This window comes from Hyperoodon ampullatus (genome assembly GCF_949752795.1).
Source record: "Hyperoodon ampullatus genome assembly, chromosome: 6".
Classification (NCBI taxonomy): Eukaryota; Metazoa; Chordata; class Mammalia; order Artiodactyla; family Ziphiidae; genus Hyperoodon; species Hyperoodon ampullatus.
In genome coordinates, this window is record NC_136919.1 from 75,781,763 (window position 1) to 75,797,304 (window position 15,542).

At 44.3% G+C, this 15,542-nt stretch overlaps 1 protein-coding gene across 1 annotated transcript in view; it reads left to right on the forward strand.

The window, feature by feature from the left end:
• Nucleotides 1–14,157, forward strand: part of PGM5 (phosphoglucomutase 5) — a gene marked incomplete at both ends in the record, with an annotated part of 193,689 nt that extends 179,532 nt beyond the window's left edge. The window contains one exon of the mRNA XM_079705786.1: nucleotides 14,068–14,157. Coding sequence (XP_079561912.1) covers nucleotides 14,068–14,157 — 90 coding nt within the window. The remainder of the gene's footprint in view (nucleotides 1–14,067) is intronic.
• Between the last annotated feature and the right edge of the window lie 1,385 nt (nucleotides 14,158–15,542).

The window sequence follows — 15,542 nt, forward strand, 5'->3', positions numbered from 1 at the left end:
ATGCTGTTGAGGGCCATGCTGTATCTCATTTCATGTTTGTCACCCTGTGGAGCAGGAACAATTATTAGCATCCCAATTTCAAAATTGATGCGTAGTAAAATACAGTGATGCACAGAGAGATTAAGAACCTTATCTAGTGAGTGCTGGAGATGGAATTAAGCCCAAGCCTAATGGATCCATGCATTCAACCAACATACTATAAGTTCTCTCACTGTACTTAAGCATTAACTTCTTTCCCCACCTCATGAATGGTCAAGCAATGTATCAGCCTAAAGTTCTGTTGAGACGGCTCACCTTTCACTCTGGTTGCCTATTGTTGCTTCACAAATCACCTTAACCCTTGTTGACACCCTATGACAATGATTTCTGCCCGCTCATGGACCCTGTAGGCTAGGAATTTGGACGTGGCACAGTGGGATAGCTTGCCTCTGCTCCCTGATGTCTGGGGTCTCTGATGGGAAAACTAGAAAAACTGGGAGTGACTCAAATGGCTGGGAGCTGGAGTCTTCTGGAGGCCTCTTTACCTTTTTGGCCTCGAGATAGTAAGTCTTCTTGCATATAACATTGCTGAGGGTAATATGGGGAAGCTGCCGGGCTTCGTGACCCAGGATCACGAGTCACAGAACAGCACTTCTGTCAAACTGCATTGGTTGAATAAGGCTGCCAAGTTTCAAGGGAAGAGGGACTAGACCCACCTCTTAATGGAAAGAATCCCAAAGAATTTGCAGCCATGTTTGAAAACTATTACATCATTCTTATCCTTTTAATTGGCTAAAGAGTATCCAATATAATAAAGATGGCCTAGTGCCTAAAGGCAAATAATAGTTCAGCAGTATAGAGTTTCCAAGACATATTCTCTTTCTTCACACCTTCTGATTTGGAAAATGTTTGTTTTGGTTTTTTTTTTTTTTTTTGCGGTATGCAAGCCTCTCACTGTTGTGGCCTCTCCTGTTGCGGAGCACAGGCTCCGGACATGCAGGCTCAGCGGCCATGGCTTATGGGCCCAGCTGCTCTGCGGCATGTGGGATCTTCCTGGACCGGGGCACGAACCCGTATCCCCTGCATCGTCAAGCAGAATCTCAACCACTGCGCCACCAGGGAAGCCCTGGAAAATGTTTTTGAAATGGCATTTCCCACTTCGTTTTAGTGAATAATATTTTCATTAGTCCAGATGGGCTAGACCAGTGCCATGGTAACCAACAACCCCAAAATCTCACTGGCTTAAAACCACCACTGAAAATAAGGTTTACTTCTAATTCCTATTATATATTCACCACAGCTTGGCTGGGTGCTTGCCTCTGTGTTCTTACCCCAGGGTCCAAGTGTACAGAACAGGTGTCTAGAACATCGCTGTGTTAGGGAGGGAGAACTTGTCCTCTGCCCTCTAGGTTCTTCTGGCTTGTCTAACTGACGTGAGACAGATTAACAGGAGAAAATCAAACAGAATTTTAATAACATGTCTACAATTGGGGAGACCCAGAAAAACTGAGTAACTCGCCCAAATGGCTGAAACCCTCACCTTAAAATACCATCTTCAGCTAAAGATAAAAGAAGATGTTGTAAGGACTTGGGACTTCAAAAAGGAGGAAGGCAGTTGACCCGGAGATGGAAAAGCAAATGTTTGGTAAATAAATGTTTTCTGGGCTGTGCAGAAACAACGGGACTTAGAGTGGATGCATCTCTAGGCCCTGTTCTCCCCTGACACCAAGCCCATATTCTTTGCAGATGTCTCTGGTGAAAGTTCTATTCTGGGAACAGGCCCTCTATCTAATTTATTTTTTAGGCAGTTAGGGGGAAGGTCAAAATTTCTTTCTGAGTCTTTTGGGCCTTCATTGTTTTCAGCTCAAAATAACCTACGTGCTAAAGAGACACTTTGGAGTGGCAGATTTGCTCCCCAGCAGCTGGTTACCGTAAGGAGAGGAAGAGCTTTGGCTGAAAGTGACCACATCTCCTCTGCTCTTAACCCACTGCCGGGAAATTGTCAAAGGGCCCTGCCTGACCATGAGAAGGCCTGGAAGCTCAGCCTTCTGTGGCAGGGAGGAGAGAAACACTAGGTATCGTTGTGTGTGGCACTGATGACACCACAGTGATCCAGTAACGCCACGAAAGAAAGGAAGCTTAAATGTATTATTCGGAATAGTCTTTCTGAGCCTAGACCTATGAGGGCTTTGGAACCCAATATTTGTAACTGGCCTTTTGGAAGTGTGGAAAGGTGAGTTAGTTTGGATGAATATAAACAGTGTGCAAACGTGTTCAATTTCTGTTAAATGAACCAAATTCAAAAGTCCAGTGGAGGGGGCTTCCCTGGTGGTGCAGCGGTTGAGAATCTGCAAGCTAATGCAGGGGACACGGGTTCGAGCCCTGGTCTGGGAAGATCCCACATGCCGCGGAGCAACTAGGCCCGTGAGCTACAACTACTGAGCCTGCGCATCTGGAGCCTGTGTTCCGCAACAAGAGAGGCCGCAGTAGTGAGAGGCCAGCGCACCGCAATGAAGAGTGGCCCCCGCTTGCTACAACTAGAGAAAGCCCTCACACAGAAATGAAGACCCAACACAGCCATAAATAAATTAATTAATTAATAAACTCCTACCCCCAACATCTAAAAAAAAAAAAAAAGTCCAGTGGACACTGCAGATTGAGGAAGATATAGGACAGCTGGCTGAGGTTCCAAGCTTGGTTTCATGATCCTAAAGTGCACCTTGAGGAAAAACCTATGACCACCTATGTCTAACAATCACAGGTCTCCAGGGATACCCTATAGTCCTGATAGACGTTCCATATTGGGCCTCAAGTTCTACAGCCACTAAACCCAGGTTGGCTGCAGGTGCTCTTCCAGGGCGGAGAGGGTGTAAGATCTGGGGTCAGGACACCTCGAAACTCAGTCAGGAGCTTTTTGGTACGGTATCCATAGGTCTCTTCTTCCCCATGCGAAGCCACCCTCAGGAGCAGCCCTGGGGGCGTGCACCATCCTCTCACCAACACACCCACCACCCACATCGCTGACAGCAGCCAGCTTCCTGTGACAGGTATGGGTGACTACAGGGTATGCACCCCATGGCAAGCCCTGGGGTCAGAAATTCAAATGACAGGCAGATAACTCACCAATGTGAATAGGGCAGCAGGGCATAGAACAGTAAGAAGTTGTTAGTTAGAGCTGGCATGCCATCTAAAGGCATTCAGTTCATATTTTTAAAAATATATATTAAGTTTGCGCCAGCAAAAATAAGAGATGGTTGAGTGGATCTGTGGCCATGGATCTCCAGTTTGCATGCCCCAGTCTAGCCCCATCACAATAGGTAAGTGTTCCCTATTTCATGGAAAGAGAATGAAGGTTCAGGGTGGTTAAGGCACGTGCCCAAGCTTGCACAGCTCATAAGGGGTAGAGCCAGGCAGTCTGGCTTCAGAGTCCAGGCTTATAACCACCATTCTTCACTGCAGATTCTAGAATAAGTGTGCTTTCAAGACCTGGGTATGCACCAGAATCACTGTGGGAGCTTGTAGAGCTACACATTGCCCTCCTGGTCCCTAGATTCACTGAAACAGCATCTCCATGACGGGAGGCCACAACAGCATCCCCAGGTGATTCTTACCTCGTCCTCAGGTAGCAGTCTGCTGACCAATCTTTGGGAGACTTCTGTTGATGCTTTTAATCCATCTCTAAGGAGCCAGGCTTTCTGGGATCTATACGCAGAAAGCCAAGCTGAATCACATTATTGTTCCAACCCTAAGAACCTAGTTTTTAAAAAATGACAACTACTAATAACCTAGACCTTGGCTTCAAAAGAGGAGGCAAGTGGCTACAAGGAGAGTCCTTTGAGAACTTGAACTGGAGAGTGGTTCTTTTTTTTTTTAAACCTCTGCTTTCAGTCTTGCAGTTATATTTCTGGTAACAGTTTTGCAAGTGGCGGTAGGGAGGTGGGCAACTCTAGGTTCCCTCTAAATTGGAAAGTTCATTCTACATCAGGGAAACCTTTGAAGTCTGCTGTGGAGTCGAAACGTGAAGACACGATAGGGACATTGGAGGGGGAAGGCAGAAATTGTGGCGATCTGAACCAGTTAGCCATTTCCCACCTTTTTGCGATGTTTTTGATGGCAGATGAGGGGATAGAAAGAGAGAAGAGAGGAAAGAGGAAAAGGGAAAGAGTGACCAGGGGAGCGGTTCTATAAAATGGAAGCTGTGAACTCTTGCAGGTTGGTCTGTGTTTGCATGACAGGACAATGAAAGGCCACCAAGATTCTGCTTAGTGCCTTTGGGCTGTGCCCCCAAATGCTGGCCAGCATATTTGTTTTCTCCTCCAGCCCAACGTGATACTTCTGAGTAGGGACCAAATGCAGCTCCAATTTATAGGAATAAATAGGAAAAATGGCTTCATTGACTCCTCTTATTTATTTTGGATTTGCAGCCTAAGCACTGCCTTTTGCTTCCTGAAGTCCCAAGTCAGTTGCAAAGGTGGGGAGGGCTGTGGAGAAGGAGGCCCAGCTGGCCTGGTCAGTGTGGTTTCTGTTAAGCTCATCACTGCATTCCCAGAACGCTAGCTTAGTTTTTGCTTTGATTGAACTTCTTTGGGAGTATCTCATCGCTTATATCCTGGAATGGCTTTCTCCCCCTCAGAAGAGAGCTTCTATGGAGGCCTGTTTTCTGACATTCACAAAATAGATGGGTTCCCTCAGGGTTGGGCTCGGAATTCAGATTTATCTATAGTCATTTTTCATATTCTCTAGTTTGGTTAATTTTAGGTCCATTTTGGATCAAGATGGATAGATAGATTTATTACATGAAAAGGGGATTAAAGTTAGGACCATGGTTGTATGTATTATATTAAAGAGCAGAATGTTTGCAGTGTTTAGCATTTTCACTTAACTTTTTGTTTTTTTAAGGACTAATCTTTTTTTAAAAAAATATTTATTTTATTTATTTTTATTTTTGGCTGCATTGGGTCTTCATTGCTGAGTGCAGGCTTTCTCTAGTTGCAGCCAGAGGGGGCTACTCTTTGTTGTGGTGCGCGGGCTTCTCATTGCTATGCTTCTCTTGTTGCAGAGCACGGGCTGTAGGTGTGTGGGCTTCAGTAGTTGTGGTGCACGGGCTCAGTAGTTGTGGCTCACGGGCTCTAGAGCGCAGGCTCAGTAGTTGTGGCTCAAGGGCTTAGTTGCTCCGCAGCATGTGAGATCTTCCCGGACCAGGGTTCGAACCTGTGTCCCCTGCATTGGCAGGCACATTCTTAACCACTGTGCCACCAGGAAAGCCCTCAGTTAACTTTTATTGGCAACAAATGTATTTGATTTTTTTTGTTGTTACAATTTCTCTTCTAGACACTTCTCAGGTGGATTTGAAATAGCTAGTCATCTTTGTTACCCCAAATCTGGGCTTCTGTAAACAGGGCAGCATCTCACCTCTAGGACCCCTTTGTGCAAATTAGAAAAAGGCTCTCTCAGCGGGAATGCACAGGGTGGTGAGGCTAGGGGATGGCATCTTTGTGAAAAGACAAAGGCACCCTTCCTCTGGGAAAATGCAGCCCCTTGCCAGGATGCCTGGCTTGCTGAGAGAAGCTGGCATAGATTTCCACCCCTGCTTACTTCTTTGGGAAGGGCCCTTATAAATTTGCCCTGACAGTTAGTTACAGATTCCTATACTTGGCTCTCTCTGTTACATTGTGTAAGTGTTCAGGATTTGAAGGGCAATGTAATCAGAAACTTTCTCCCTACTGTATAGCACAGAGAACTATACTCAGTATTTTGTAATAACTTATAAGGGAAAAGAATCTGTAAAAGAATATATATATATATATATATATATATATATATATATATATATATATAAAACTGAATTATATATGTATAACTGAATATATAACTGAATCACTTTGCTGTACACCTGAAACTAACACAACATTGTACATCAACTATACTTCAATTAAAAAAAGACTTCAGAAAAAAAAAGAAAAGAAAGAAACTTTCTCCAATGCTGAGATGTATTGGAAACAAAGCCAGAGGATGCCTCCAAGTTTATAATTATAGCAAGTATGGATTTTTCCACGACTCCTGTGATGCAAGGAATTTCTGTATTGTATGGATCTCTAGCTCCCGTCTGAATTGGCAAGAAGCTCAGCAGTAGCCATTTGGGGCTCCTTCCCTTTTCCAGATCATATAAAACAGCTCAGAGGGGATGGAGCCGGGAGAGGGCACACACCGTCCTGGGGGAGAGTGCAGGTCTCTGTGGTTGCCTTCACCTCTGCTGTTGTCCTGTCCTCTGTCTGGGGCACTGCTCTGGGCAGGGGCACAGAGTCTTTTCCCTAACAGTCCTTTCCACTGCCACAGGCCATCTTTTTCTCAGAGTTCTTTTCCCTTTCCTGCTTTCTCTGATCAGACAGCTTTCCTTTCCTTTGAACTCTGGCTTGTGAAGGTTTCATTCAACCCTATCTCCACATTAGCACTTAGTGCTAGTTAGAACCACCCAAGCACCTGCTAACCCTTCACAGGCAGAGCAGTTCCTGGCTTCCCCTTGGGCTGAGGAAGAGGCAAGAGGGAGACTGGATGGACAGTCTCATCTCGTCCTGGTGAATCTTCCTGATGAAGGGGGTGCAAAGCATAAGTTAGTTTCTCAGTATACCACCCCCTGCACTAAACACTCGAAATAGTATCCCAAGCCCACCATTTCTTTCAGCATCTCTTATGGGCAAGACACATAGTATAGGGAGGGAAACAGACACATTTAAGAAAAATTTTGCCTTCTAGTAACTTAGAGTTTAGTTGAAATGTGATAGAGGAAAGAAAAGAAAACCCCTACAAATTCCTGTAAATCAAGATAAAAAGGAATCATCAGAGAAGCAAGTAAAGGGGTCAGAGAATGGAGAGATCCTTCCTGGGACTGTCAGAGAGACTTCATGAAAAAGGCCTTGAGGGATGGGTGAGATTTCAGCATCCGTCCAAAATGAAAGAACAACATATGTAAAAGTGGAGAAGAGTGTGGGCTGAGAGGTCACTGTTCAAGGGGTGCAGTGAGGTGAGACAAGGAGCAGGCAGAAGACTGGGGAGGAATTGTGGAAAGGAAGGGTGTGTTCATTTCCTTTGGCTGCTGTGTAACAAATTACCACAAACTGGGTTGCTTAAAACAATAGAAATTTATTCCCTCGGAGTTCAAGAGGCCAGAATTCTGAAATCAAGGTGTCGGCAGGCACACACTCCCTTTGGAGCCTCTGGGAGAGGATCTTTTCCTCGCCCTTCCATCTTCTGGTGGCTGCAGGCATTCTTTGGCTGGTGACCACCATCTCTGTCCCCATCACCACATCACTTTCTCCCCTGTGTGTGCATATGATCTCCCTCTGACCCTCTCCTATAAGGACTCTTGTAATTGCATTGAGGGCCCAGCTGGAAACTCCAGGCTAATCTTGTCATCTCAGAATCTTTCACTTAACCACGTCTGCAAAGACCCTTTTTCCGAATAAGGTCACATTCACAGATTGCAGGGGATAGGACCTGATATCTTTGGGGGTTGAGGCATAGTATTCTGCCTACCAGAGAGGGTAAGACCCAACTGTCAAGAAGCTGACAGCCATACTGCAAGGGCAGACCTTGGGCTTAGGACACCATCCAGGACTTTTACATTAGGGTTCCTAAAAGCTCACTCTGGTGAGCCTGAGAAGAGTTAGCAGACTCCTGCAAGCCAGGGGTGATAGGGGACTGTGTTAAAGGAAGGAGCCATGGGATGAGAAGGAGTGGGTGACTGCTTAGATGTGGGGAAAAGAGAGAAAGACTCACTAAAGTGCACTTCCAGCCCAGCTGATGGAGAGACTGGTGGGATCTGCTAGTAGCAGAAAGGGGAAGGTGGTGCCATAAGCTGATCTGGTTAGGAAGTTAATTTCAATTTGCAAGAGGTTGAGTTTTATGAGGAAAGAAAGCTTTTTCTCACTGGTGGTAGAAAGCTGGATAGTGATGGTTCCTCAAAATGATCCAAGAAAAACATACTTGGGGTTTGTTTATTAGTGTGATTTTGTTTTAATTTGTTTTAAATTTTTGATTTATTTTAGTGCACAAACAGACCAAAGGTAACTCAAGAAATCCAAGAGTAGGGTCAGGTCTCAGACACTAGACCTCGAGCAAGTTATTGATTCAGGCCCGCCTGGCAGGAGTTAGTGGATCTTTACTTTCGAGATTATTGGGACGTACGCCATCCTTTTCTCTCTACCAACTCTTTATTATTTCCCTCTGCTCTGTTTAATTTTTATTTCTCCAAGATCTTTTCTAAATTTCTTAGAATTTTTCATATTTCTCAGAATCTCTGCTTTCTCGTAATCCTGGATTACCCTGGTATCTTATGCCCTTGTGATTAGTGAATTATAACCTCATGGTTAATTTAGCTCCCACTGCTGGCTGGCTTATTCTTTCATTACTTACCAATTAAAAAAAATTGATCAGAAAAAATCTGATCAGCTGGTTCAAGTTTTGCCTCAGGCTATTGCTCAGTCACTGGCCAGCCTATGGATCCGCTGCCTGTAGGTCAGGGACCTACTCCTGGTCCAGTCAGCTATGGCCAAGGAGTGGGATCATGTGAACAAACCAGGCAACCTAGTCTCTAGCTGGAGCAAGGAATTTGACAGGCACAGTCATGGGCCTGCCTTAGGACAGTGGTTCTCAAAGTGTGGTTCCTGGACCAGCAGCATCAGCATCACCTGGAATTTGTTAGACATGCAGATTCTTGGGCCCCAACCCATATGTCCTAAATGAGCAACTCCAGGGGAGGAGTCCAGCAACCTGCATTTTATCAGGCCCTCCAGGTAATTCTGATACACACTCAAGTTTGAGAACCACTGCCTTAGACTAAGCAGACTGCACACGGACTAAAAATGAATGTTTGAATGAAATCATGAGAGAAAGGTGGTTCATCTTTAACCCAAGAAGGAGTGTTGATGCAAGTTGCCTCTAAGCATCAGGCGAACGTGGCATTTGTTGTAAATCCCTATTTTATGGCTCTTGGAATGTCAGTGTTTTATGTTGTTGAATGATCTGCATCCTCCAGGTTTTACTACCTGCCTCAAACCATGAATTAGGATAAGTACTGTCTTCCCCATGCCCTCCTTCCCACATGGATACTTCTCTGACTCTCCTAATGCACAGTCCTCATTGGGACCAGCCAAGCCCTGGGCTCCCTCCACAGATTTGAACAAATTTTACTTAATAAGTGATTGTGTTTCTGGTTAGCATTTGTTTTTCTCCAAAAAAATCAGTTAACTATTTACTTTGAGTCTTGTGACATTCGGATCATTTACACCTCTCCTGTCTATTGCCGGTCAGGGTAAGAAGTTCATTTGTTAGGGGCTTGTTTTTATGGCTCCAATTTACATGAATGTGAATCAAAACAACAACAATATAGAACAAGAGAGAAGATGAAAAAGAAAGGGAAAGAAGAAACCTCTTTCCTTCCGGGGGGTGGGGTATAAACAGGTTAAAGCCTAACACAGGGCTAGGACGAGGCTGAGGTTAGCAGGGTGTAGAATTTAAGGGGGTGCCAAAAAATTCAGTACTCAAGATAAATATTGTAATACAATACTTTAAAAAATCAAAACCAATGCAAAAAAATCCATGGTGAGCTAAGTATCAGAATTTTAAATAGAGACAGACTCCATTTCCCTTTCTAGGCTTTTAACTTGAGATGACAGCAAAAGCCACCCAAACCTCCAAGGTTGAATGGAGCCGTGGTTTGAGTACCCTCGAATGGAGGCATTGCCGATGCCGTTTGCTGCAGGATGAGCACTCACTGTGTCCTACTCTTGAGTGCAGAAAAGCTATGTCAAGCACTCTAAGAAGCACTGGAATTAGAAAAAAGATGCTATATTTCTAATAGATTATAGTCTCTATTAGTTTATTTCCTTCATTCACCAAGAGTCATCTTGGAACATCTAATACATTCACAAAACCGGAAATGCTCTTCTCCCCACTGTCCACCTGTTCTTGGTCAGTGGGAATGGCTAATCAGTCCTATCTGACCCCTCATCTGATGTGGGACTGGTCTAGTACAGTGGGATGACGATCCTACTTTTTCTTTATCTCTCCTCTTAGGCTCACCTTGTCCTCTCTGTTTTTCCTTGTCATTCACGGGTCTCGTGTTCAGAATTGTGTCATGGAAAGAGCAGTAGGGGAAGAATCACTATGTTCTCATCCCAGCTCAGCCACCAAACAGATGTGTGACCCTGGGCCAATCACATCTCCTCTCTGGGCTCAGTTTCCTCATCTGTCACGTGAAAGAATCAAATTAGATCATCCCATGCTCCTCTCTGTTTCTTAAGCTCTGTGTCCAGCTCCTCCTCAGAAATTTCACATGCGCAGGCTTCTAATTTTTCACCCCTCTTCTCACTCCCCAGTCTGAGGGCCTTTCCAATTGCTTCAGAAAGATGAATCTCCCTCTCTCTCTTTTCCATGATGAATGGTTGATGAAATGAAAAAAGTATCTGGGAGTCGCACGTACCAAAGCTGTGATTTCTAAAGAAAAACGTGACAGTAAAAATTCGGTACCACTGACCCTCTGGCTCACCCAGAGTGCCCTTCATGAATGGCCACAGAAGTCTCTATCAGCCTCATCATTTTCTTTTCATCAAACTGATATAGCATCCTTTTATTCCACCAATATTTATTCAATGCCTCCTAAGTAGCAGCACTTTTCTAGCCCTAAATTAGACAAAACTCCTGCTGTCATGGTGTAACCATTCATTCTAGATCATGCATTCTGTGTACACACACACATTCACATGCTCACTCAAGCAAGAAAAAAAATACTTTATGATCCTTAAATTATGACTTGAGGCTCCCATTTCACAAGGCTGGCAAAAAATGCAAACTTGGGCACTTTTAGGGATCTCTCCCAGAATTCCCTAGGATCCTACAAGCATCTAAAGACTTTCTGGGTTCCTGAAAAATGTGTGAAAGGACCTCAGTAGTATTCAGTCCATGGTGATCATCACTGATGTTTTTCTTCCCAAACCCTCACGGTCTCTTGAGGGCAGATTGTTCCACAGCTTCTATGTCAGGCTGGCCTGGAACTCTTTGCTCAGGGTGGGAGTTCCCATGTTGAAGGTCTTCCTCAGAGAATTTCAGTTTGCATAGTTACCATGGAAACCTTCTTCTCTGACATGGTCAGGATAAGGGACAAGTACTTAATTCACTACTCCAAAAAGAGAGTTAAAAGGGGTAATTAAATGTACACATATCTTGACCATTCTATTTTTAGCACAAAACATATAAATGTATGTTTGTTTGTCAATCTTTTAATTTTGGTCCAACACCTTTTCTTTGAATATGAGCATACTCTTTTGTTGTTGTGATTATCTTTCTTCAAAAGATTCCCACTCATAATTCATCATCTGTAATGTTCACCTTTAATTTCTTTATTGTCAGTGGGAACTTAAGGCCACTTGTGAGGCAATCTGAAAAAAGAATGTTCTATACTTTAAAAAATTCTCCCCAGTACTTTACAGCATCTCACTCACATCTAATTGGACAGGCATGGCTAATCACCATTATCTAACTCTTTCCAAAACATTCAACTTAATTTTCATAGAAAGAACTCTTCCTATTTATTCTCACATTTCTGTGGTTTACGTATAATTTAATAAATTCATAGTTTCAATAACAAGTACAACAGGCATTAACATATTTAGGAACAAACGTAACTGACTTCTAATAAGCACATAACTGCTAGAGGCAGAAGTAGGTGAGCATGTTAGAGGGTCATCTGTTGGTCACAGACATCCAGTGTGCAGTGGACCTCAGTCAGGATGGTTTACAGAAGAAATGGGCAGCATAGGTTCATCTGTAGAGTTCAGCAGAGATCAGTTAAGAGAACACCTGCAGTGTTTACAGTATCGGTTACAACTGTGCTCCCTTACCCTCTTGCCAATAGGTACCACCACTTAAAGGTAAGGAGTAGAAAATCCTTAATCTTGAAACTTACAATGCTGTCAAACAAAATAGGTCTTAATTTTCAGTTAAAAAAAAAGTGAGGGTTAGGGTTAAGGTTTCAAGTTCAGTTTCACTGCATTTTCTTAAATTGATAGGATATTTTAGCTTTATTCATCCTCCAGGACCTCAAAGTGATTGATTTTAGCTTTATTCTCTTTCTCTGTCCTCACTTTACCTCTCTTATAGGTGTTATGTAGACTTAGATAACTGAAAAGGGGGGAAGAAGGAAAGAGGGGAGAGAAGACAGGAAGAGGAAAGCTAATAATCTGACATCTATACAAAGTGGGTGCTTGGCTCTTAAAGAATCCAGATGCTGCCCTATGGGCATCCTGTGGAACAGGGCCTGGCAAAATGTGCCAGTGGAAAATTTTTCTGGGCACCAGTTGGGTTACTAAAAGGAAAGGAAATGCTTCTGTTTCTGTGTATCAAGTTTATGGATGCGGAACCAGAAGGAAGCAGCACTTGCTTGTGTAGTTGTGAAAAGGCTTTAGATTTTCATCTCTCTTCTGGCTTCCAAGATTACATCCATGCTGCTTCATCTTGTCATCTTTCTAGAGTGAGATAATGTAATACATTTAGCCATAAATGTATTAAACTATGAGACTTGCTGCTAGAGCATTCTTTCCAAAGCACAGCTCTGACAGTGTCACCTTTTAGCTCAGAAACCTCCAACATCTCCCCTTACCTAATGAATTAAAACCTTACATTTGGCCCTGGTGGTTAGGTCTCTCCAAACAAGTCTTGCTCACGTATAGCTCAGGAATGCCCTGTGACCACACTCCACTCAGGACAACTGGGCTACTTGTGCTTCTGGTGCCCTGGGTGTTTGCTTGGGCTCTTGCTGTCTGATTAGAATGCATGCATTCCCTCCGCCCCTCTATCTGTTAGGAATACGTGAAGGTTGCAAGTAATAGAATCTTTCTCTCCCCTCCAAAATTACAGGTTTTATTTTCCTCAATATGATATCTTTTTTCCCCTTATGCCAGTATTTCCCAAACTTCTTTTCTGCCAGTACCCCTATATTAGTATTCGTCTTTAAATGGACTTAACTTTGTTTTCACTTAAATCTATTTTTTTATTCTAGAAAGCTTACATCAGTGCTCTCCATGGAAAAAGCAGTATCCCTAGGTAAACTCCCTTGATAAATAAAACAGTATCTCTTGATAAATAAAATTCATCATAAAAAATAAATGCAATAAAAAATACAATGATATTACCTTCTATCTAGGTAACTCTTGCCTGAGGCATGCTCTGTCCTGGCAAAAGTGTTAAAGATTGGCAGCAAATAGATTTTCTCTTTGCTGAAATTAGGAGGATTGAAGAGGAATGGAAAATCGACTGACCTTCTCAGTGTTCTGGTGCCACGCCCATGCACCATCTAAAATCATCTCCTGCACCACCTGAAATCATCTCGAGTGGTGTGTCCTCCTCACTTTGGAAAACACTGCCTGAGTCTCATGAAATGATGAGCAGCTAAAGGGCAAGACGTGATTCTTACTCCCCTTCATGTCCTTCACCTTTCCAAGAAGCTATTCCCCAGGCCTCCAAACCTCCCCACCTCCTTCTAGGGGACGCTGAGGTGCCCCATGAGCCACTGTGTTATATGATGGGAAGAAATGAACAGTTATTCTCTGCAGCACTAGCTGATGGATTGGTCTGTCTTCTCCAAAACATCAGGAGAGTATGTCCATCAGGTCCATGGACTTAGGATGGAGAATGAGTGTTTTTCCTCAAGTTCACGCACGTGTGTGTGGCGGGGGGGTGGGGTGGGGCGGGTATGTGTTGGGGAGGGAATGTAGCAGAGGAAGACTGGGGGGTTTTCTGAACTTCCTTGGTTCACAGTGCTCTGTTCCTGAAATGCTTCAGTACTCTCGTAGTTGGTTTGTGCAAGTTCCTATCTTAGAGCGGTGTGTTTGGGAGCCAGGTAAGACTTTGGAGATCAACTGCTCCCTCTCCTCTCCCTAACCCCCCGCCCACTGAGCCTCCTCTTACGGAAGAGGAAACCAGGGACCAGAGAACAGGTGTCCGGATCCGCAAATCAGAACTGAATCCAGATGCTTGGAATAGAAACCCATCCCTGCGGCCCTCCTGTGACTGACTTTCTTCCTCCTTTTCCAGGCAGTGCTGAGCCCTCTCATAGCCATCGCGCTGAAAATATCCCAGATTCACGAGAGAACCGGCCGGAGGGGCCCCACTGTCATCACCTGAACGGAGGACAGATCACTCACCACAGCCAAAAGAACGCGCTCGGCGGGGGACGCTTCACTCATGCCTTCTTGCTACCTGTTTGTGCCTCTTATGACTTTGAAAAAAAACAAAGGTTGATTTGGTGGTGGGCGGGGTAGGTGGGAAAAGAAAAAAAAGTCTGTTTTGTTTGGGTTTTAGTCAGTTTCTGCAAATGCAACAGGGTCTTCGATTGTCTCTGAAAGCTGCACTGTCATCTGATATCTGTGCTTTATCACACGAGGGAACCTGCCCTTTTGAGAGAGAATCAGTGGGCTGGGAATAGTCAGGGCATCTGTGAGTCATTGGTGTCAGGGGAGAGAAGGTTCTGGAATAACAGAGGAGCGTGCAATGCCAGAAGTCAGCTGACCCTAAGCCCCAGGTGCTCCCAGACAGACCTAAGAAGGCTCTCCTCAGCAGGGGGAGGATTTAACTTTTCATCCCAGGTCAGGTCTCCCATGGGTGAAAGTTGTAGAACTCCTAATAGCCCACCTCATGCCCACCAACCACCTGATGGCCACTCACCCTCCTTCCCATCTCCAAAGTCCCCATGCCACCCCCTTCACATCTTCAAGAGCTTCCTACAAACCACAATGACACACTTTCAACAAAACATATCAAAGGGTGTTTTTCTCTCTTATTTTGTAAATAATATCAATACTAGCTATTAAGCAGGCTGCATTCCTTCAAATTCAGCCATTCATTACACAGGTGGGAGGTCATTTCTTAGCAGGACTCTGAGAATGAATGCTAAACATTTTCGGGCCCTGCCTTGATTATATCACGTGGGTTGGTACATGAGTTGATACTAATTCCTGCTGAGAAGGCAAAATACCACCATGTCGGCCGCCTCTCTGACTTTCTCACTCGGCTAACTTATCTCCCAATAAGGGCCTGTTTTCATGCACTTGTTTGGACACAGTTCGGATCTTACTTGTCATGTCTGTAAAAGGAGACAGTGAAATGCTGTAAAAGTAGGAGACGAAGTGGATGCTGGAAGAGAACCTTGCTGGTGGCACAGTGATGGGCCTGATGAGATGGCAGGGATTGTGGGGTCCCCTGCTGGAAATCAGAGGGTCACAGCTGGCTTTATTTGCCCCGAGAAAAGATACTGTGGCCCTGGCAGCCTCCGTCAGTCCTCAGCCAGAACTCTGGGTGCACAGGACCTGTTTGCATATGTTTTGCTTCCTTGGGAACGCACCCACTTATCATGTCATTGGCACAGATAACATGGTGTGCTTTGACAGTTCAGCAATGCGTTATTGCTGCAGTCAAGATTAGGGCAAGCAGGGAGACATTCCCAGCAAGGTATTTGTTTCCATTTTCTATCTATGCTTCTGTCAGAAACTTGCTAGGACCTTTAGTAGCTA